The 25,293-nt window shown below is 39.9% G+C and overlaps 1 protein-coding gene across 3 annotated transcripts in view; it reads left to right on the top strand.

Annotated features, from left to right (window-relative positions):
- Positions 1–25,293, top strand: part of Ent2 (Equilibrative nucleoside transporter 2) — a 500,966-nt gene that overhangs the window by 458,114 nt on the left and 17,559 nt on the right. For 2 of the 3 annotated variants that reach the window (XM_090384300.1, XM_090384301.1), the window contains one exon: positions 23,885–24,081. In XM_090384300.1, the coding sequence (XP_090240426.1) occupies positions 23,885–24,081 (197 nt within the window). Of the gene's footprint in view, positions 1–23,884; positions 24,082–25,293 lie in introns of those variants that run through there. The other variant, XM_090384302.1, reaches the window with a different exon arrangement.

The raw sequence follows: 25,293 nt of genomic DNA, 5'->3' as shown, positions 1-25,293 counted from the left end.
CCAACCCCAAATTGACAGATATGATTATCCAGTAGAACTGTCAAGGTTTTCGCTCAAACATTAATGATGGTTGATGAGGTAATCAAAAATTATACCACATATAGAAAGGATCGCATAACGAATGGAACAACACAAGGAGGAGTCGCAGTATTAGTTAACAGATATGTACCTTCCCAAACAATACCATTGAACACACCATTAGAAGCAGTCATAGCCCATCTAGCAATAGGCTTCAATATTACCATAGCTTCAATATTTCTACCCCCTAATCAAGACTTCCGATTTAAAGATTTCAAAGAGCTGATCACTCAACTACCACCTCCATTCTGCATTTTAGGTGATCTAAATGGACATCACCCACTATGGGGTGATGCCAAAATAGACCAGAAGGGAAAGCAAATTGAAAAATTAGTTGTTAAGAACAACCTAATGATTTTAAATGATGGCGCACACACACATATTTCCACCTCCATCAAAAAGCAGTTCTGCAATAGGCTTATCAATCTGTTCCCGATGACACAATGGAGCGTGCACGAGACTCCATTGAACAGCGACCACTACCCCATAATTTTGAAAATCATGAAGAAAACGGCATGCCAAGCCAGTAGGCACCCCAGATGGAAAATATATGATGCAGATTGGGAAACATTCAGGTCACTAGCCAAATTAGACTGCAACATTATTAAATGAGAATCAATACAAACATCAGTGGCCTATGTTACTGATAATATTCTTCAAGCTGCGGAAAATACCTAAAAATGACAATACCTAAAACATCTTCTAACATTAGAATATATCCAAAACCAGGGTGGAACAAAGAGTGCCAGGAAGCTAAAAAAAGAGAGAAATAGAGCCAGAGCTAAGGTCAGGAAAGTGCAAAAATTAAACAAAAAAGCTGCTTGGATGAAATTTGCATCCACTATAACCATTTCCACACCAGCTACACTTATCTGGAAAAAGATTAGAAGGATGACAAACAATTCTCATATAAACCCCTCTCCATTGCTAAATTGGAAGGAACAGTTGGTTGCAAATACCTTAGATATAGTCAATGTGTTTGGTGAAAATTTTTCGAATACATCTGCTAATTGTGCACACTCGACTGCTTTTAAAAAATACAAGAATGAGGCCGAAAAAATAAAACTAAACTTTTTTAGCAATCAGTGCGAACAATACAACTTGCCACTCACAGTAGCAGAACTAAAACAAACTCTGCTACAGACGAAACAATGCGCAGTCGGTCATGATGAAATACATTATGAAATGATACAACAATTAGATGAACAATCCCAATTAGTCCTGTTAGATCTATACAACAAAATATACCTTGAAAATTCTTTCCCAAACAAATGGAACCACGCAATAATACTAGCTTTCCCAAAACAGTAAAAAGATCTATCAGACCCACAGAACTATCGTCCCAAAGCTTTTACTAGCTGCTTAGGCAAGATCTTAAGAGAAAATGGTCAACAATAGACTAACGTGGTATCTAGAAAATAATGATCTCCTCAACCCAGAACAATATGGCTTAAGAAAAAATAGCTGTACCTTAGATGTACTTATACAACTGGAAAATCAAGTAAGAAATGTTTTTCTAAGGAAACAACACCAAGTCATGGTTAATTTTGATATTGAGAAGGCATATATGATACCACGTGGGCTATGGTATACTTATTAGGTTACATCAACTTGGCCTTAGAGGACATTTACCCCTCTACATATACAATTTCCTTTAGAATCGGACCTGTCAAGTTCGAATGAACAATACACTTTCCAATATATATATTCAAGAAGAAGGGGTCTCTCAAGGATCTGTACTAAGTGCCACACTTTTTGCAGTCCACTTCAACACAATAGAACAAATCCCAAAAAATATCTTTACAACTGTTTATGCTGATGATTTCAGTATTTCTTATCAAGCGCAGCATATGAGGACAATAGAACAACAATTACAAGTAGCCATAAACAGAGTCATAAAATGGACAGAAAGAAATGGATATAGAATTTCTGTACAAAAGACTGCATGTATACATTTCTGCAGAAAAAGGAATCTCCACTCTGATCCCGAACTCAGGCCTGAAAGAACAGATCATCCCAGTTAAAAATAGTGTCCACTTCTTAGGACTTGTTTTTTACAAAAAAATTAACTTTTTTAGAGCATATCAGTCACATAAGAGTCCACTGTCTGAAGAAAATTAATATCTTGAAGGTCCTATCCGCTATATCCTGGGAAACAGACAGACAATCCTACTACATTTATATCACCTTCTCATTCGGTTTGTTTGTAGGCTTTATGGCGCAAGAGCAGCAAAGGCCATAATGCACCTAACTATGGTGATTCTTATTCGGTCTAAGCTAGACTATGGTGCCCCAGTCTGTGACTCAGCAAGACCTAGAGCCCTGAGATGGCTCGACCCAGTACATCACTGAGCACTCCGTTTAGCCCTTGGAACTTTCCGCACCTCACCCGTGCAGAGCCTGCACACTGAAGCCCAAGAACCTTCTCTACAAATCGGAAAACAAAAAGCAAATACTTTCTTATTAGCATTAGCATTAGTAGAGGCATTTGATGCAAGAAAGCAAGCTTATGCAGCATCAGCCAAAAAAAAAAAAAAAAAAAAAAAAACCACTTCACCCCTCTGTTCGTTCAAAATAGCTGTCCAGCTGAGCCTTCTGGCTAAAGGCAAATTTACGCACGTCTATCCTACATCTGTCTTTCCTCAATTTGAATTTATGCCCTCTCAGGTGATTATTCTGAGCGAGAGGAAGAATCCCATCAGCATTGAGCATGCTCAAACCATCCAAGGCCTTATACACCTCTATCAGATCACCTCGCTGGTGCCTAGTCTCCAGACACTGTAATTTGCAAAACTTAAGCCTTTCTTCGTAAGAGCACCCCTTTGTTCCATTCACTAATCTTGTTGCCGTTCTCTGTACTCGTTCCAGCAGCTCTACATCCTTCTTGAAATGAGGCCTCCAGACCTGTATACAGTACTCTAGGTGTGGCGCCTGACCATTGCCTTATACAAGGGAATAATCACCTCCTTATCCCTGCTAGAAAAATTCCTATATATCATTGACAATACACCATGAGCTACTCTTGCAGCCCATCTGCACTGCTCAGAGAACTTCATATCTGCCTGCACAACCACCCCCAGGTCCCTTTCATTCTCTACCACTGTCAGTGTAGTACCACAGAGTTGATATGTTGCTCTGGGGTTGCTGTTTCCCATGTGTAGTACTTTACATTTGTCAATGTTAAACTTCATTTGCCACCTCTAAGCCCATCTGCTCAACCTTTCCAGATCCTGTTGCAGCAGCATAGTGTCAGTAGTGTCCTTGACAACCCTGCCTACCTTTGTATTGTCTGCAAACTTCGAAATTAAGCTTGATATACCCTCATCAATATCATTTATGAATACAGAAAACAATAACGGACCCAACACTGAGCCCTGAGGGACTCCACTAATAACATTAGTCCACGACGAGCAGTGTCCATTGATTACTACACTCTGTCTTCTCCCCCTCGGCCACCCCTTTATCCACAGCAGCAATTTGCCTCCAATGCCACACTGCTCCAATTTGTGCAGAAGTCTTCCATGTGCAACAGTATCAAAAGCCTTTCTAAAATCCAAGTATATAATATCAAAGTTATACCCTGCATCCAGTTCCTTTGTGACTGCATCATAGTATCCAATAAAATTGGTCAGGCATGACTTCCCCTTAACAAAACCATGCTGTGTCCGAGCTATAGCTGAAGTCTTGTCTAAATGATCCTGCAGTGCTTCTTTAACTAGTGCCTCCATTAATTTTCCTGGAACAGAAGTTAAACTCACAGGTCTATAATTACTTGTGTCAGCCTTTGATCCTCCTTTGTGAATTGGGGTTACATTTGCACATCTCCAGTCTGTGGGTACCTCCCCTGAGTCCAAGGAAGCTCTCATAATTATGGCTAACGGATTGCTTACTTCCTTTGCTGCCTCCTTTAATATAACTGGATAGATCCCATCCACCCCGGGTGCCTTTCTTGTGTTTATCTTCAACAATTTCTCCTCCACTTTACTCTCAGTTATTACGAGAGTCTCTAGCTTACTGCTAGAGTTGAATACACCTCTGGCTTTCCCCTCGCTAAATAACTCCTCATGTGTGAATGTCTATGCAAAATATTCATTTAGTTTGTTAGCTACCTGAGCAGGATCATCAACAGTTGACTCATCGATATCAAGTGGACCAATCTGATTCATTCCCTTCCTTCTAGAGTTTACATAAGTAAAGAACTCTTTGCTGTTTTTCTTTGCATCCCTTGCCAAAGATTTCTCGTAATCTGCCTTCGCCTGCCTAACCTCCTCCTCTGTAACTTGGTTACAGATCAACTTGTATCTATCATGTGTTAATTTGTATGTATCCCATGCATGTTTCTTCTCTGCCATATGCCTCATCAGTTCATCTGACATCCATTTAGGCCAAAACCTTGAACAATATTTCTTAGTTGTATGTAAAGCCTAGTAGCTTCCAAGATAAGTTCTTTGAATGCTTCCCATTTTGCATTTGCTGTTGGTAACATCATCAGTTGGTCCCACTGTATAGAATTTAAATACTGTCTCAGTCCATCATAGTCGCCTTTACGAAAGCAATAACCCGTCCCTTTACCCCTAACGGTAGTTACCTCTCTGAGTAAATCCCACTTCAGCACACTGTGATCACTGCCACCTAGTGGTTCATTTATCTGCAGATTCTTAATGCATGAAGAATCACTACTGATAATCAAATCAAGAGTATTACTCCGTCTAGTTGCCTCCTGAACATGCTGATTTAGAAAACAATCATCCAATAAATCCACAAAAGCCTTGCTAGTGTGCGAGTGACCAGCCCCCAAATTCCAGTCAATATCTGGGAAATTAAAATCCCCCATTATAAGACTCTCTGATTTACTGCCCCACTCTATTTCCCTGTACAGTTTCTTGTTATACTCATCAGAGTCGTTAGGCCTATAGCACACTCCTACTCTCAATTTTGATCTCCCAATGCTTATGTCACACCAAACTGACTCGACACTGCACTGTCCAGCGATGTCCACTGGCTTCACTTCCTTGGATTTTATGTATTTCTTAACTAATAGCATAACCCCTCCTCCCTTCCTATCCAGTCTATCCTTTCTGTAGACGTTGTACTTCCCAAATTCCAGTTCTGCATTCCTTATATCTGTGTGACACCACGTCTCTGATATCCCAACAATATCTGCCTTTGATGTTTTGAGCAATACCTCAAATTCATCAAATTTATTTACTAAACTCCTAGCATTGGTGTACACGCAACTATACATGCACCTATTTCTATTCTTAGCTACCCTAACACAACCCATGTGTTTACTTGTACCGCAATGACTCCCAGCAGTCTCTGAAATATCCTGCATCTTGTTTTTCAGGCTTCTGCTCATTCCAATAGAAGCAGTGCAAGAATCTCTTTCACCTCTGCCAGTGGCTACTGTTAATCTATTCGTCTTTGTCTCCCCCCCCCCAAGCTAGCAGTTTTCCGACCCACCTAACACTGCCTCGATAGCATCAGCAAATGTTCTTGCACCCTTTCTATTTAAGTGTATCCCATCCCTGTAGAAGCAATCTCTCCTGTTAACAAGTACAGTCCAGGCTGAAAAAAATTCTACCCCTTGAGCCTTGCACAGTCTTTTCAGGGCCGAATTGATCGACAAGGCTCTAATCGTATACTCCTTCCTATTGTGTCTGGGCAGAATTGCAGACACTTTCAAATTCAACCCTATTTCACGGCTTTTTTTCAACAGTGACCTGTACTTTTTAAGAAATTCTGCCGGTCTCCTACTCTTGATATCATTAGTGCCAACGTGTACAACTATATCACCTTTTGTGCCCTTAAAAGATGATATCTGCTCTACAACGTCATCAACCTTTGCCCCTGGCAGACATAACCCTGGTCCTGTTCCACCTATCCTTTTTACAAAGCATGTTCCCCGTTTCCCTGACAATAGAGTCACCAACAACTACTAGTTCCTTTGGGACCAGCGCATTCTGCCTTGGGGGTTGCCGGTGTGTTGCGCGACGACCAATGCAGTTAATTATGCAGTTAAAATAAAATCCTTACCAGGTCACCCCCTACAGAAAACTCTTTTTGCATCTGAATGGGAACAACATTATCAACAACAACAAAGAATCAATAACGTTGCGACCGTGAGTTTAAAAAAACTTCTTCTCAGTAGAGAGCTTAACCTGAATAATATAACTCCGCTGACGAAGCAGTCTACACCACTATGGATAATCAGACAGTCTTTATGCAACTTCTCCTTCCACCTTTGGAGCAAACAAACCCTTTCTCATATAAACCATCAACAGCTGCATGCTGCTTATAAGGCACAATTTTCAAATCATTGCTTTCTATGTACAGATGGATCCAAAACTGATTCTCATGTGGGAGTGGCAGTTTACTTTTCTGACATCACATTGGCCCAAAAACTCCCAAAAGACTGCAGCATTTTTACTGCAAAACTGCAAGCCATTATGTTAGCATTAAACCAAATCGACCATTCAAGTTTCCAAAACATCATCATTTTCACTGAATCCCGCAGTTCCATGATGGCGATACAAAATATAAATTCTAACAAACATCCACTACAACAGCATCAATACAGAATGTCAAAACTCCTTGAATAACGTCGTAACATTAGATTTTGTTGGATCCCAAGTCATGTCGGAATATATGGTAATGAACAAACAGACAGGTCTGCCAAAGAAGCCAACGACAACATTTCTGCATCAAAATATATTCCTTTTTCAGACTACAAACAAGTTATTCATCACAGTGGGATACATCACTGGCAACAGCAATGGCAAGTACTAACCACTAACAAATTGCATCAGATTAAAAGATTACTCCAACCATGAAATCCAGCATACAGAAAAATAGATACGACGAAGTGATACTTTCAAGGTTAAGAATAGGACATGCGCATTTCAGCCACTCTTATCTTTTGTGAGGAGAGGATCCCCCCCCCATGTCCTATCACAACAAACAGTAGAACATGTACTGATTACTTGTTCAGCTTTTGCAGATGAGTGCCAAAACTGCTTCAAAGAGTTAAGCAAACATCACTCCCTCACTCTCAAAACCGTACTGGAAGATAGGAAAAATATAGCAGATGTTTTTCAGTTCCTCAAGAAAATAAATCACTATAATCAAATATAAAACTAAATATTATCTCTGAAGCAAGCTATAGTCATTCTGTGACTCTTGGAAACTATTAGCAGCAAAATATGAATTAGCACAAAACAGTTGTATAAAATCTTACAGGTGCATTTTAGCTGCAGTAGCTCTTGCGCCAAGAATTCTTAAATTAATCAATCAATCAATCAATCAAAATTCTGTAGGTTTTTACTTGTTATGGTGAAATGTGTTTCCCCTTCACTGAAATCTTCAATCATAAAAAGAACATAAATAAATTTTCAGAATCTTTATTCCTATTTTTTAAGCTTTGTAAACTTGTAACTACATATCTCACTTGCATGTGCATGCCATGTTCTTTGTTATTGATTGCTTATCTTTTTTACTGTTTAAATTACAACCCAAAAAAGTCAGTAAACAGAAGTATTAATTAGTTTGTATGTACATATTACAGTATTAATTAAGCTGTGTACATAAGTGTAAATTTATTTTTATTTTGCTGGCATGTGGAAAATATTCTTCCAATTTTCACATATCATTTAATTTTGTTAATCGCTAAGGTAATAAAGTGTAAATTTGTGTTTAATATATCTTTACTTTTAAAACCTATGGATAATATTCTTCCTATTTTCGCTTATTAGAATTTATTTTTAAAAGAATTAAAATTCATTTCACAATTGTGACCGACACTTACTACATATCGTATAGTGAACATTATTTTATTATGTAGTTAATACAAAGTTCATCATAACATGATTTGATTGTACAGTGAACCAATCGTAAAGCGGGGTTTCACTGTATTTTTAACTATTTACATGAAACTTTGCATAATTAGGGCAGCCAATTAATTGGGCCAAAATACACTAGTCCCAATGTGTCCCAAATAACCAGAATCCACTGTATACACTGGTGTTCAAAGAAAGTGCATCACCTAGGAATTTCACATTTCTAACCCTATTTTGTGATGGTAATATAAACAAAAGATATTTATTAATAGTTAAGGCAAAGCTAAGTAATATTTGACAGGTACTCTCAAAATATTCCAAAATGAACATTTGCAACCATGAAAAACTGTTTTAGTAAATGTGACAGTTACGGCTGAAATGTTATTAGAAGTACTCAATTTGCTTCAGTTTATCATTTTAAATTGAAAACAAAATGAAAAGTTCACTAGGTGCAAACTAACATTTAGTTGAACCACCTCTGGCCCTGAAGACAGCAGCACACTGTCAAGGCAAGATCAATTTCTGAAGATAATCAACTGATAATTCGTAGTTCCAAACACGAATTATGGCTTCCTGAAGTTCGCAAAGGGTCTTTGGTTTCTTTCTGGCAACTACAGATTCCACACAATGCCAACAGTTCTCTATAGGATTCAAGTCCATGCTGTTTCCTGGCCAACTAACAGTTGTAATAGACCGTCCTTCCAACCATTTTTTCACCTGTAACAAATGTAAACACATTACTGTCGAACCTCTAATGCAGAAATGTAGCTGAAGTAGCTACAGAAGTGCCTACTTACACTTTTCGCCTGATAACAAGGAGCAGAGTCATCCCGAAAGATGCAGTTACTTGGCAGGTTGAAATGGTCTCTAATGGTTGGTAGCAATTTGCCTTCCAATATAGCCAAGTATCCATTGGCATTTACGGAACCTTTTATAAACTGCGGGTATCCTACTCCAAATGCACCCCCATGTCATTTGACTAGTAGGGAATTTCACTGTAGACACCATACAATCTGAATCGTTTTCTTCACCACGTCTACAGTGAATCATTTGTCTCCCATCAGAGCCATGCAGGTTGAATTTCTTCTAATCCGAGAAAATAACCAACTTCACTGCTCGAGGGTCCATTTTACATGCTCCTTACACCAAATGAATCGGGCCTTTTTCATTTTTTGTGCGAGGAGGGGCTTCTTCTTAGGATGACATGCTACAAGTCCATTTTTGAAGAGGCTTCTTCTGGCTGTTACTGCACTTTTTTTTTTTTTTTTTTTTTTTTTTTTTTATGAAAACCCCAAACACGAGAGGTATTAGAACCTATAGTACTTAGTACCGTGCTTGGGTTTGAGATTAAGAAGACGAAAGAAGATATTTGTTGACATTGGACTTGAACTTCTGTAGATTGTAATTTTCAGGAAATACGTATGAAGGAAGGTTGTTCCAGAAAACGGCAGTTGAATGAATAAATGAGGAAGATGAAAAGTTGGTTCTGTGGGTTTGAAGTTGGACAGTAAATGGATGTTGGCTGGTGGCGGCACGTGTTCGGACTGTTTTGAAAGAGAGAACAGGAATTATAGAAGCCAATTCAGAAGAACAGTGCCCATGGAAGTATCTGTAGAAGAGGCATTTAACAGAAACAGTGCGTCTATGAGAAAGCGAGTGGAGAGACTCTGTTAGAGATGAATCATTAATTAACCTAACTGCCCTCTTCTGAATGGAATCAAGAAGCCGGAGACAGGTTTTGGGGGCACCACCCCAGATATGGGAACAATATTCCATGGCAGGCCGAATTTGCGATTTATACAGAGTGAGAAGCTGTTTGTAAGAAAAGTAACGCCGAGAGCGAAAGAGAAAACCAAGTTTTTTAGATGCAGAGGAAGCAATATTTGTAATGTGCTTGTGCCAAGAGAGATTAGAAGTCAGGGTAATCCCCAAAGGAGATATATCATTTTGCCTAGAAATTGGAGTGTCACTAAAGATAAGCATAGGAGTAGAAGAATCCTTTTTGCGAGATATAAGACAAGACTGAGTTTTAGAAGGGTTGAAATCAACTAAGTTGTCTTTGCCCCACTGGAGAATTACCTGAAGATCGGAATTTAAGGAATTGGTAGCAGATTTTCGAGAAGTTGAAGCTGATTGAGCAGGACAAGGTTTCTCAAAATGGAAAGTTGAATGCAATGTGCTATCATCAGCAAAACTACGGATAGGATTTCCAGTCAATGGAAGAAGGTCATTGATATACAAGAGGAAAAGAGTGGGGGAAAGAACTGAACCTTGGGGGACACCTGCATTAGTGGAGAAGTTAGAAGACAGAGAGCCATCTACCATCACCCTCAGTGAGCAATCAGAGAGAAAACTGGATAACCAATTACTAAAAACAGTTGGCAAACCATAAGATGGAAGCTTGTTTAGAAGACCTTTATGCCAAACACGATCAAAAGCCTTTGAGATGTCAAGAGCAACTACTTGTGTTTCACCGAACCTTTCCATTGAATTAGTCCATAAATGGGTAACATAAGCCAGAATATCTCCAGTGGATCGACACTGACGGAATCCATACTGGTGATCGTTGATCAGACGGAAGGTTTCTAGGTAGTTTAAGAGTTGGCGGTTAATTGATTTCTCCATTACTTTAGAAAGAGTAGAAGTAATTGCAATGGGACGATAATTGGATGGGAGGGATTTGTCACCCTTTTTAGGAACTGGCTGGATATGAGCAAATTTCCAAGCAGAAGGAAAAACACCTTTGGAATAAGAAAGTGAAAAAAGGCAGCAAAGAATAGGAGTAAGTTCAAGAGCACAGGTTTTGAGAACAAGTGGAGAAATACCATCAGGACCTGGAGCTTTCTTAGCATCAAGATTCAGCAACTTAGCATCAAGACTTGCTACTCCTGTATGTTCTTCCCATTCTCTTTTCAGCTCAGACGAAGAAGCTTTACAGTTCTTAAGGCATATGCACTTCAAAACACAGTCCTGTTTTGGCGTAAAGACTCGTTTGCTTCCGGTTTCTTTTTTCCTATCAGCAGAACCAGTATTCTTGTGTTTGGAAAAAAAAATCTACTCACTGTTGACCGATTACAAGGCACTCTAGAAACAGTATAACAAAAGGAACATTCTTCCTCACGTAAAGCAACGGGGCGCCTCCCTAGCCAGGTGGGCAGGAGCAGCAGTGCGTAGCACACGCTTCTTGATCAGACCGGGGTTCGAGCCCGTGACCACCAAACATGGAGGATGCGGAAAGGTCAGGGAATGACCACCGCATATCCCCAGAGCAATATGGCCTCAGTTGCTAATTCTCCTAAAAACCAAACAACAACAACAACGTAAAGCAACAATAGCACTCTTTCTTCATGGCATCAACTGCACGTAACTCGATAAGGCCTTGAATGGGTTGAGCACGCTGAATTCTGATGGGATCCTTCCACTTGTTCAGATTACGAACCTAAGGGGGCATAAATTCAAATTAAGAAAAGACAGATGTAGAATAGATGTGCGGAAATTTGCCTTTAGCCAGTGGGTGGGTAATTGCTGGAACAAACTTTCATCTGTCGTTGTGGAAGTTGATAGGTTGAATAAATTTAAGGAGGAACTAGACAGGCATTTGGAGGGAATGGTGTGATTTTTTTTTTTTTTTGGCTGATGCTGCATAAACTCATACACTTGCTTTCTTGCATCACATGCCACTACTACTACTACTGCTACTACATCCTGACACAAGCAAGGAATGACTGAAACTCTCGCAGGGCATGCTTATATAGCTGAAAGTAACAGCCAGTGCAATGTTATGTCATCACCTACACGTGTCAGTCTTATCTGATGCAATCTGTAAGAAATGGAAAGATTGTGCAAGGCCCTGGAAAGATTGTTCATGGCTCAAGGGGGTAGAATTTTTTTCAGCCTGGTCTGTACTTGTTAACAGGAGAGACTGCTTCTACAAGGATGGGATACACTTAAATAGAAAGGGTGCAAGAATGTTTGCTGATGCTATCGAGGCAGTGTTAGGAGGGTTGGAAAACTGCTAGATTGGGGGGATACAAGGACTAATAGATTAACTGTTGCCACTGGCAGAGGTGAAAGAGATTCTTGCACTGCTTCTATTGGAATGAGCAGCAGCCTGGAAAATAAGATGCAGGATATTTCGGAGACTGCTGGGAATCATTGGGGTACAAGTAAACACATGGGTTGTGTTAGGGTAGCTAAGAAAAAGAACAGGTGCATGTATACTTGCGTGTACACCAATGCTAGGAGTTTAGTAAGTAAATTTGATGAATTTGAGGTATTGCTCAAAACATCAAAGGCAGATATTGTTGGGATTTCAGAGATGTGGTGTCACACAGATATAAGGAATGCAGAACTGGAATTGGGGGAGTACAATGTCTATAGACAGGATAGGAAGGGAGGAGGGGTTATGCTATTAGTTAAGAAATACATAAAATCCAAGGAAGTGAAGCCAGTCGACATAGCTGGACAGTGCAGTGTCGAGTCATGAGGCAGAAGGTTATCAAATTGTAGCAGGGTGCTTAATGATTTTGTAATAACTGAGAGCAAAGTGGAGGAGAAATTGTTGAAGTTAAACATAAGAAAGGCACCCGGGGTCGTGGGATCTATCCCGTTATATTGAAGGAGGCCGCAAAGGAAGTAAGCAAACAGTTAGCCATAATTATGAGAGCATCCTTGGACTCAGGGGAGGTCCCCACGGAATGGAGATGTGCAAATGTATTGGCACAAAGGGGACCTCCCCTTTGTGAATTGGCACAAAGGGGAGGTTCCCTTTGTGAATTGGGGGATCGAAGGATGACACGAGTAATTACAGACCAGTTAGTGTAACTTCTGTTCCGGGTAAAATAATGGAGTCACTGGTTAAAGATGTCTTGCAGAATCATCTAGACAAGGCTGTAGCAATAATTCAGACTGCATGGGTTTGTTGAGGGAAAGTCTTGTCTGACAAATTTGATAGGATATTATGATGTGTTACAAAGGAACTGGATGCAAAAAATAATTTTGATATCATATATTTGGATTTCAGGAAAGCTTTTGACACTGTTGCGCATGGAAGACTATTGTACAAATTGGAGCAGAATGGTATTAAGGGTAAGTTCCTAAAATGGATAAAAGGATGGTTGAGTGGAAGAAGACAGAGGGTGGTAATCAGTGGGTGCTGCTCTTCATGGACTAATGTTATTAGTGGAGTCCCACAGAGTTAGGTGTTGGGTCCTCTGTTGTTTTGTATATTTATCAGTGATATTGATGAAGGTATATCAGGCTTAGTGTCGAAGTTTGCAGATGATACAAAGGTTGGAAGGGTTGTTAATGACAGTAATGGCAGTGTGCTACTGCAACAGGATCTAGATAATTTGGGCAGATGGGCTAAGAAGTGGCAACTGAAGTTTAACCTTGACAAATGCAAAGTACTGCATATGGATAGAAGTAACCCCAGAGAAACATACCAACTGTGTGGTACTACACTTAAGGTGGTAGAAAATGAAAAAGACCTGGGAGTAATTGTGCAGTCAGATATGAAGTTTTCTGATCAATGCAGACAAGCTGCCAGGGCAGGTCATGGGGTGTTGTCAATGATATATAGGAATTTTGCTAGCAGGGAAAAGGAGGTGATTGTCCCTCTGTTTAAGGCAATGGTCAGGCCACGCCTTGAGTACTGCGTACATTTTAGGAAGGATGTAGATTTACATCTTTTACCTTTTACCAAGAGAGGCTTAAGTTCTGCAAATTGCAGTGGCTGGAGACTAGGCACCTGCGCGGTGATCTGATTGAGGTGTATAAGGCCTTGAATGGGTTGAGCACGCTGAATCCTAATGGGATCCTTCCACTTGTTCAGATTACGAACCTAAGGGGGCATAAATTCAAATTAAGAAAAGACAGATGTAGAATAGATGTGCAGAAATTTGCCTTTAGCCAGCTGGTGGTTAATTGCTGGAACAAACTTCCATCTGTCGTTGTGGAAGTTGATAGGTTAAATAAATTTAACCTGTCAACCTAACAGGCATTTGGGAGTAATGGTGTGATTATTTTTTATTTTTTTTTTTTGACTGATGCTGCATAAGCTCATATACTTGCTTTCTTGCATCACATGCCACTACTACTACTACCAAGGTTATGAGGAACCCATCTTGGAACTTCATGCCAATGACACAATGGATTCTGGATGCCCCACATTTCCAAAAAAAGACTGGAAGAAATTCCCCGTACAAAAAAACCAGTCAAATGAATCTTCCTCAACTAAACCCAAATAATGCAAAACATCATACAATGGAACTGCAGAGGACTAAGAAGCCATTCAGATGACTTGAAGGATTTACTCATGCAATTTAATCTCGTATGCATATACGTATGCCTACAGGAAACATTCCTGTCACCGTAGAGCTTGCCAAAATTTTCAAATTATGTCATGTACAGACAAGATAGAATATCAGAATCTCTTGCACGTGGAGGAGTAGCTATTCTTATTAATTCCAGTACTCCATCGAGGCTCATCCAGTTTAGAAACCTCCCTAGAAGCCATGGCAGCTCATATTGAAGTTGGCAATTCAGTTACCCTTGTTTCTATTTACATTCCACCATCTGTGCCGTTTCCTCATTCAGAACTGGACAATCTCCTCACACAACTCCCAACAGCAAATTGCCTTTTCGGTGATTTTAATGGCCACCATTCATTGTGAGGATCCACTACAATGGAAGCAAGAGGCAAATTGATTGAGGAGTTTTTGAATAACAATGATCTAAATTTACTAAACTCTGGATCTCCCACCTGACTGATACTGCTTCTAACAGTGGAAATACTATTTTAAGTGTAAATTTAAATGAATACAACCGAATAAATCACAGCGTGAGTCTAGACGCCCCATGTGAAGTATCAAATTGGCTGCGGAACCTTGCCTAGGAACCAAAGAAAAAGCTGAGTACCAACAACCAGATAATACTACATTCCTCCGTCTAGACGACCAAAAACTAGAACTCATCGCGAACGAAATAAGGCATCTAATAATCAACACTCTAGACAGTCAACTAATGTCTCTAGTCAAAGCCAAATTATTAAAACTCTCTGAAGATCACGACAACCAGGGTACGATTGCAAATACCCCCAGAATCAATTCACACACATCATATCAACCAAGGGTGAGATCACGTAATGGTCATGATACTAAAAGCACCCAAAACCGTCAACACATGATGAGTTGTGTTCAATCAGTTCCAGAAGCTAGTGTTATCAATGCTATAAATCCTTCGCTAGAAATTGAAACTCAGAATTGGCAGCATTCTAATCTCTCAGTACCTCATGAGGATAAACTTAGCACAAGCAATTCATGTCATAGAACGGAGAAGTTAAGTCTGACACCTGCATCGAGTGACTGCTGTGTGAATAATATCATTTTTCCCACATTAAATAACCATAACGCGGTAGGTCCTAAGGCCAGATATCTCTACACAAACCAACCGAGTTTCAGAGAGACCACTTAACTCATATGGGAAAATGCATCGACAGATCCACAACAAATAATCCAGTGGCAAATTGCCTTAATGAAGAAGTTACTGAGTGGCCGTATCAAGAAGCTAATACTTCATATACCAGTCTGCCGGATTCCCCGCCAATCCAGAATGCTATACACTGTCTCAGTAGCTTTATGCCGAATAGACTGAATAACAAATTATATGGGAACAGAAACTTTCTTCAAAAGAAAAGTTGTTCAAAGACCTCCCGTCCCCTCCTACACATCTAGTCGTAGCGGGTACAGCTGAAACAACTCCATCTTGGCAGCTGGTACACAATACCCTACCAATAACAATTGCAGTAGATTATCAGGTACATCAGTCTCCTCTCAGATAAAACCCATGGTCACAAGACCCATCCAACAATCTTAAGCAATCTTTGTTTCCCCGAGTCGACCCTCAGACTACTCCAGACCAAATTGTGTCTGAATGCCTAGACTCATGAATATAACTGTAAGAGTCGCCCTACTGAAGAGGGCAGCCACATATGCATCCTTCAAAATTGAGTGTGATGAAAAAGATATTAATAATGTTGCCGCCGCTTCCTTCTGGCCAATGGGAGCTCTCATCAGACCTTTTTATCACAACGGCCAGCCGAGATTAAAGCTACCTCGCTATGTATATCCCAGTAACAATAGTCACTACCCGACACATGATACAAAGTAAGACTATACCCCGTAGAAGATCTACTAGGACACAGATAAAACCATTATCCATAAGGAAAATTTTTTATCAGAACGTTAGGAGCATACGAAACAAGTTGGACACATTGGAACAAATGCTCTTATCACGGTCTGCTGATGTTGTCTGTCTTACAGAGACCTGGCTCCAGCCACATCAAGAGTCTCTAGTAGATCATGTCATAGAACGGAGAAGTTAAGTCTGACACCTGCATCGAGTGACTGCTGTGTGAATAATATCATTTTTCCCACATTAAATAACCATAACGCGGTAGGTCCTAAGGCCAGATATCTCTACACAAACCAACCAACTCAAATACTTCAAATCGAGATCGGTAGCGAGGGGTGGAGGAGTAGCCCTGTTTGTACGTGACATAGCACTTCAAATAATCTCGGTCACCTACTCAGATTCAGAGTTTTATGAGGCATTACTTGTCACTCTAAAAGTCCACTCAGCACTCTTAGATATAGCAGTCGTTTACATTCCACCTGTCCCTAGTCTAGAAATGATAAATAATGTAGTAGACTGGCTTCTCAACAAATTACATGTCAGCCACCCATATAGTATGTGGAGATTTCAACCTTCCACCACAGCTCAATAACCTACTGGACACCATGTTAAATAAATTACAGCCATGTTCCATCTCTCTTATCAATGACCAACCTACAAGAGGTGAAAATAGACTTGACCTAATTCTGTCTTCTGGTAAATGTATAATTGATGTACCCCCCGAAACGTTTTTTCCATCCGATCATAGCCCAATTGCAATGCTCATAATGCTACCGTATGTGGACTTCAATGTCAAGGAAAAAATTAAGAGCCAGCTTGTCACTTCGCCAGCCTTTCTGGACCCAAATAAATGCTTATTTGCTGCCAGCTGTATCCCGTGGGAATGTCTACTCAAATGTGATACCTTATTTGCAACAACTCTCTTAACCAGTTGGATCAACTCTATTACAGAATTTGCGGCTTCCAAAGTAGTAAGGATGTCATCAAAATCTAAAACCTGGTGGAACTCTAGCCTAACTGCATTGTTTAAACTAAAGCAAACTCTGCACAGAAAATGGAAACTGTCTAATGACACACAAGATAGAATTAACTACTCGAGGGCCAGAGCAATATTTAATAGGGAAAAATCTAGAGCAATCAACCGCTACATGAAAGACACACTTGACAGGGGAAAGCTACCTCGTTGCAAACATAAAAGTGACACAAATCAGGGGCTTGACAAAGAAGTGTGGATGGACCACATCAGCAGATTCTCCAGCATATATCATGAGTCTCAAGTCAGGGAGTTTGAGTGGGACCAATTAGTTGACAATGAGATGGAGTCTGTTCTTATCACTAAAGAAGCACTAATACAGAGTATTAACTCCCTCAGGCCAACTAACACAGCTGGAGTTGATGGAGTCCCCCACTTCATGGTAAAGTTTCTCAGCCCTTACCTAATTGAACCACTCCAAGCAATTTATAGCTTTATCCTTGCTTGCCGAGTTTTCCCTGAGAACTGGAATAAGTGCGCTGTAATTCCAATGCTGAAAATTACAAAGCCTAACCTTGTGGAGCACTATAGGCCAATATCTACTGCATCTACCCTGTTAAAAGTACTGGAGAAAGCTCTGTTGCCAAAGTTGTCGAATCAGATACTGGCTGGGCAGCCTCAACAAATTCATTATTCAATGACTGCAAGATCAACCATAACTAACCTCCTCACATTTCAAGCCACGATACTAAATGCTTTCCAAGCCAGAAAGGAAATTGCAATAATTTATGCCAATATAAAAGCAGCCTTCGATAGTCTGGATGTACATGCCTTACTTCATCTGCTCCAACACGCCTTCCAAATAAAAGGAAATTTGCTGAAGTTCCTACAGGCCCTACTTACTTGTCGGTCCATTTATTACCTCACTGATAGTCAAATCCTCCAACGCCAACTCCATGCAGGAGTTCCACAGGGTGGAGTTTTATCTGGACTCCTCTTTACCGCCATGATGATCCCGTTCTGCAGCGGTAGGGATGATGTATGCACTTATGCAGACGATATTAAGATCCTAACACCCATCCAACCGTCCATGGACAATAGGGCAGATTAATTGTGAGCAGATTAATTATAAGCTTCTGAACTTATTCGTGTACTTAGACAAATTTGGCTTGGCCCTAAATCCGCAGAAGACTGTAATCATGGTATACTCGCTCAAAAAATCGCCTACGCTCGTACACCCGAAACTTAATGGCAAACCTATCCCAGTTGTTGAGACGCATAGAGATCTGGGAGTAACATTTGATACGAAACTTAGTTCAAGTCTCATATTGACCTGCTTGTAAAGAAAATGAACTACTTACGTTAGGCAACAAAACAGCACCTCTTGCTCGTGAAACAGACTGCAACAACCGCACGATATTTAAGAACCACAGTGTATTCGGCCATTTTGTATGGCGTCGAATTGTGGGCGCAGCCACCCCTATCCACATTAGGAGAATATATGCGAGTGAATTCTGGCTGCTGAAGTGGGCAAACCATAAGCACCATCTCCCGCAACAGTTAAGGACCATGCAGCTCTCTGAACAGCTTAAACTGCAGCGTTTACCAGACATCATTGCCTGGAAACGATTAATAACGACAATTAAAATGATGACTGGCACGATATCATCACCATGCTTCTGGCAGCTTTGTGAGTGGCACATCCCGCCATCTGCATTAAGAGGCACAAGATCCTTGAGAATGAAGACCAACAGACTGAAGATGGCTGACAGGTTTATACCCGCCAGTGCGTTAGAATCAATTCAGTGCCTAACACATATCGGAATTGACCTACTAAGGCTCATAGAAGATCCAAAATATAGGAAACAAACCGCAATGTGGCTCGCTGAGGCTACTGTTGCCTAGTAGTTGTGTGAATTTTTGTCAAGAACTGTGTGTACGCAATTGAATAATGTATATCTTGCACAAGTTGATCAGTGGATGTGATGTTAAGATGAACTTTTGTATTACAATTGCCAGGACTCTAGACAGAAATGTAGTGAAGAGTAATGTAGTTTAAATGTCATATTTTCGTGTATATTTAACCTTTCTTGTATATTTTAGACATTCTTTTATTCGGATTTTATGGTGATCCCCTAGCATTTTCTGCCGTGAAGGGAATTTGTCACTTACCAATGTGCACCTATATTTTAAATTTGGTAGGACAAATAAATTATGGAACGAATTATATTGGGAATCAGACTGTTGTTAGATAAGAAGAGAAACACATGGATTAGGCAGCAAACTCAAGTAAAGGACATTCTTATCAAAACTAAAGAACTAAAATGGTCTTGGGCAGGACACATAGCTCAAAGACATGATGACGGATGGACTAAGAAAATAACAGAATGGTACCCAAGAGGAGCTAGAAGAAAACCTGGAAGACAAAGGCGGAGATGGATAGATGAAATTCATGAGTTTTTCATGAGTAAATGGATGGCCAGTGCTCAAAACAAAAGGAACTGGAAAGTTGCTGGAGAGGCCTTCATCCTGCAGTGGATTGAAAATGGCTGATGATGATGATATATACATCCACCTACCTACAGGATCTACTTCTGTAATTGACCTGTCAATTTGCTCACTGTCAATTTTTCCAATCATGACATGGTTAGTGTTAACCGATCTCTTTAATAGGATCATTTTTCGATTATTTGCACATTACAAACAGGGATAACTATAAGTCCCAGACCAATGATTCACTTGGAAGTTGAGAAAGGCAAACTGGGATGACTATTTTGCCCAAATATATCTAGACAGACTTTATGTTCAAAAACAACCCATTAATGATGTAACTGCATACATAACCAATCAGATTCTGACAGCATCCGATGGATCTATTCCAAAATCCGAGGCATATTGCATTCACCGGAATCACTGGTGGAATACAGACTGCCTTCATGCAAAAAAAGAGAAAACCGTGCGTGGAATAATTTCCGAACGTATCCTACCACAACTAACTTAATCACTTATAAGAGGCTTGAAGCTAAAGCAAGGCAAATTAGACGGATAGCAAAACGTGAGTCGTGGATTGCCTTTACCTCAACCATCACCAAAGACACTGACACCTGGCTCATCTGGAGAAAGATACAGGCCCTAAGTGGCAAATTTGCTCGGCTGCCCTCTCCAATACTTAATTGGAAAGGGAAAGATGTGTCTACTCCTGAAGAAGTTGCTAATGCACTAGCAGAATCATTTGCCACAATCTCTTCTTCTACTTCCTATGCATCCACCTTCCAAAACATCAAAGTAGCTGCAGAACAGCATAAAATCAGCTTCTTCACACACCGCTCTTTCCCATACAACAAGCCTTTTACATTAATAGAACTCAAAGAATCATAATAGTGCCGCAGGCCCAGATGGTATTCCTTACATCATGCTGAAGCATTTACCTGAAAAGGACTTGCTTACTTTGTTGATCTTCTGCAATCGAATTTTCTATGAAAATGCTTATCCTTCTTCCTGGCGCCATTCTTCTATTATTGCCATACCAAAACGAGGAAAAGATCCTACCCTGGTTCAAAATTATAGACCCATATCTCTCACGAGCTGCTTGGGTGAAACTTTCGAAAGGATGGTTCATAGTAGGCTCACCTACATCCTGGAGTCACAGAATCTCTTTCCAGATCATCAGTATGGCTTTCGAAAATATAATCAACCCTAGATGTGCTCATCAAAACCGAATCTCATATCCGCAATGCCTTTGTTAGAAAACAACATCTAGTTATGGTCAACTTAGATCTTGAAAAGGCATTTGACACTACCTGGTGTCATGGTATTCTTGTGGATCTTTACCATCTGGGATTTAGGGGCCATTTGCCTGAAATAATTAAAAATTTCGTGCAGTTGCGCACTTTTCAAGTCCGGTATAAAAACATACTCTCTGATTCTCACATTCAGGAAGAAGGAGTCCCGCAGGGATCGATACTTAGTTCAACACTTTTTGCAGTTAGAGTCAGCACCATGACACATGATATACCAAAAACTGTCAAAACTTATATGTATGCAGATGACCTTACCATTTCCTGTCAGACTCAAAGTATCAATACCATTGAACACCAACTCCAACTTGCCATAACCAAATTTGAATTGTGGACTTTAAGGAATGGTTATCGACTATCAGAAATGTACTGCCACCCACTTTTGCAAGCGTCGGGCTCACCATCCTGATCCTGAATTACATAACAACAATATGTATTGTTGATATGTAACTGAATTACATATCAACAAATTCTAGCAGGGATAAGGAGGTGATTATTCCCTTGTATAAGGCAATGGTTAGGCCACATCTTGAGTACTTATACAGTTCTGGAGGCCTCATTTCAAGAAGGATGTAGAGCTGCTGGAACGGGTACAGAGAAGGGCAACAAGATTAGTGAATGGAACAAAGGGTTGCTCTTACGAAGAAAGGCTTAAGTTTTGCAAATTACAGAGTCTGGAGACTAGGCACCGGCGAGGTGATCTGATAGAGGTGTATAAGGCTTTGAATGGTTTGAGCATGCTCAATGCCAGTAGGATTCTTCATCTTGCTCAGAATAATCAGCTCAGAGGGCATAAATTCAAATTGAGGAAGGACGGATGTCGGATAGATGTGCGGAAATTTGCCTTTGGCCAGCGGGTGGTTGGTTGGTGGAACCGACTTCCATCACTTGTTGTTGAAGTTGATAGCCTAAACAAATTTAAGGCTCAACTGGACAGGTATTTCGAGCAAACGGAGGGGTGAAATGGGAGTGGTGTGTGTTTTTTTTTTTTTTTTTTTTTGGCTGATGCTGAATAAGCTTGCTTTCTTGCATCATATGCCTCTACTAATGCTAATGCTAATATTCCAATCCCACTTGCTGCTAACGTCAGATTTCTTGGTCTGATATTAGACAGCAAGCTTAATTTCCAAGCTCACATCATTCAGTTAAGAAATGTTTGTTTAAAGCATGTGGACATACTTCGGTCAGTCTCGTCCATGTCTTGGGGAGCTGATCGATATACTTTACTTCATCTTTACAGAACTTTAATCCGTTCGTGCTTAGATTATGGTTGTCTAGTATATGACTCTGCTAGAAGCACTACTACAACGTCTAAATATCATTCAGCACTTGCTCTGAGGACTGCGTTGGGTGCCTTCAGGACTTCTCGAATCCAAAATCTTTATATTGAAGCGCATGATCCTCCATTATATCTTCGTAGGAAAACATTGTTGCTCCAATACGCTGCTAAAATCCAGAGTATACCAACTCACCCCAGTTGGGAGTATCTTTATAATACTCGGTGGGATTTGTTCTATGAGAGTAAACCAAATGAAAATAGACCTACTTCACTCAGAATTAAAGAGCTTGTTCAGAATTGGAATATTGATTTAAGTGATGTCTTTTAGGATACAGCTGCTCCTGTTCCACCTTGGACATACATTTCTGCATCTTACGATGTACATTTTCTTCAGTGGGGGAAAAGTGTCATACCACCTTGCAATATCAGGCAATTGCACTCATCTCCCACTACTCTGAACTCCCATGCCTGTAAAATCTATACTGACGGATCGAAAACTGCAAGTACAGTAAGTGCTGCTACAGTTTTTCCTTCATTTACTGCTACAGCCTCACTACCATTAGCCTGCAGCATCTTCACTGCTGAATTATATGCTATCAAGTTAGCACTTGGTAAAATTATTGAGCTATCCATCTCACCTGCCATAATTTACACAGACTTCCTCAGTGCTGTGTCTGCCATAAGGAAGGATTTCTAATCTTCCCATCCAGTCTTGAAATACATTCATTCCCAGTTAATCTCCTTCAACATGTCCAATCAGTTTTTGCTGGATACTTGGTCATTCTGGCATTCCAAGAAATGAAAGTGCTGACTTTGCCACTAAACATCCTCAACCCTCTCTCTCTCTCTCTCTCACAACATCCTCAGATTTCTTACAGCGACTATAAGCCTATCATTCACAAAGCATGCTACGACAACTGGTCACAGATCTGGAAAAGTAACACCAACAATAAAATTTACCAGATAAAACAAGATCCAAAGCTGTGGCCCTCTAGCTTCTGACCAAACAGAAGAGAGGAAGTGGTATTGGCACGACTCAGAATTGGACACACTCATCGTACACATCTCTTCCTGCTATTGGGAGAAAACGCACCTCAGTGTTCATCCTGTCAGATGCAATTTACGGTCCATCATTTTCTGGTTGATTGTCCCTTACATTCAACCATCCGCTCTAACACTTTCAAATCTCTCTCCACATTGAACATCTCTCATGATTTATCGCACTTCATAGGAACTGAAGCAAACATAGAAGAACTTTTGATGTTCCTAAAACATATTGACCTGTACAGGGGCATATAATTTAACATCTATAACTATATGTTGCCTGTGAATAAACAGTAACAGGCACAATTTGGCCTTAGCAGCCCTTGTGTCGTTAAGCTCTATACCAACAACATCACTGCATAAAAATTAAAACATAGTTGCCACTTTTTCTGACCATCCTGGAATCCTATGAAATCAATTTGAAAAAGTCAACTTCACAAATTGTAGTATCACTAGCAATATTAACAGTAGTTGCCAAGGTTTCTTAGGCTCTCAGTTATCAACCCTTTCTCACAGTATGCACTACTAAGGGAAGCGTATACTGTGATTTGGAATCATAAAATAAGAGTGAAAAATAATAATAAAAATTCAGTTTCTCATCTAATTTATGATAAAAAAAAAGGACAGTACTTTAAAATGTTTGATTTATCATAAAATATATTGAAATCTATTTGTGTATTTTCAGCCAGGACCTAGATATTTGTGGATACCTGTTGTATCAAGGGCACTAATGATTCCTTATTTCATGTTGTGTAACTATAAGCCAGATGACAGAAAAATATTGGTTCTTATTAATAATGACTGGGCATACTTTTCAATGGCTATTTTTATGGGACTTAGCAGTGGATATTTAAGTAGCCTTTCAATGATGTATGCTCCAAGGTAAGTTGTGATTTTGGGAATAATCTTAGTTGTTCACTCTAATTTTTAGTTTTTACTCTAAAATTTGCTTGGGCGCCTCCGTAGCCAGGTGGGCAAGTGCAGCAGTGCATAGCACATGCTTTGTGATTAGACCAGGGTTCGAGCCCATGACCACCAAATAATGGAGGATGTGGAAGGTTAGGGAATAACCACCGCATATCCCCAGCCCGGATAAAGGGTAAGGGTTGGCGTCAGGAAGGACATCCAGCCGTAAAAATTTCATGCCAAAACAGTAAGAAAATGCTGACCTCATATATAATGGGAAAAAGGAGAGGACAAAAAAAAAAAAACTCTAAAATTTGCTTACTTTTTATTTTATCTTAAAATTTTAGTTGCAAAAAATTAGCAACTAAAATTTTGCAAAAGTATATCTCTGAAGGTGTTATAATTCTAAATTCTTTTCTCTGATTTGTAAAACAGTTTATGCATGTTATTTTGAAAATTATATACATCTCTGAATTCACTTCCAGAGTTATACTTTGGATGAATAACTTATGCTGTTCTACATTTGATTTCAATCATGGAGAGAACTTAGTTCCTAATTAATTGGAAGAGGGAATCTACGTGATTGTTCATTATCTTCTTCAAGAGGAGTGTTTCCATTTACAATGGGTTTCCTCAGCCTACAAGTTATTTCTTGTTAGGAATTTTTTTCCCGCCATAAAGTGCGGTTCAAGGTGTCTTGGTCGGTTAAGCCTTGGGCTGTCATGCACTCCCGTACTCCATCCATCCATGTCCTCCTAGGTCTTCCTCTTCTCCTTCTTCCAGGATGTATCCATTCCAGGATAGCCTTTGGATATCTGTTTTCTTGCATCTGTTTTACATGTCCATACCATGTTAGACACTTTTCTTTGATGGTGTCAATAATAGTCTTTTTCACTTCCATTTTTTCCCTTATGTCTTCATTCCATTTTCTGTCTCTTTTAGAAGTTCCTGCTGAGCGTCTCCAAAAATCCATTTCTGTGGAGAGCAATTTGTTTTCCGCTCGCCTATTCAATGTCCAGGTTTCTGCTCCGTACAATAGAAGATTTTGTACAATCGTTTGAAATATAAGTTTCTTTGTTTTATTTAGGATATTTTTGCTCCACAGAACAGAGTTTAACATGCCGATAGCCTTTCTGCCGTCTGTAATTCTCTTATTGATCTCTGCTTGGGATGATCCATCACTTTGTA

Source organism: Mastigoproctus giganteus, chromosome 11 (genome assembly GCF_048544385.1).
Source record: "Mastigoproctus giganteus isolate SK-2022 chromosome 11, ASM4854438v1, whole genome shotgun sequence".
Lineage (NCBI taxonomy): Eukaryota > Metazoa > Arthropoda > Arachnida > Uropygi > Thelyphonidae > Mastigoproctus > Mastigoproctus giganteus.
This window is presented reverse-complemented; position numbering and strand designations above follow the sequence as displayed.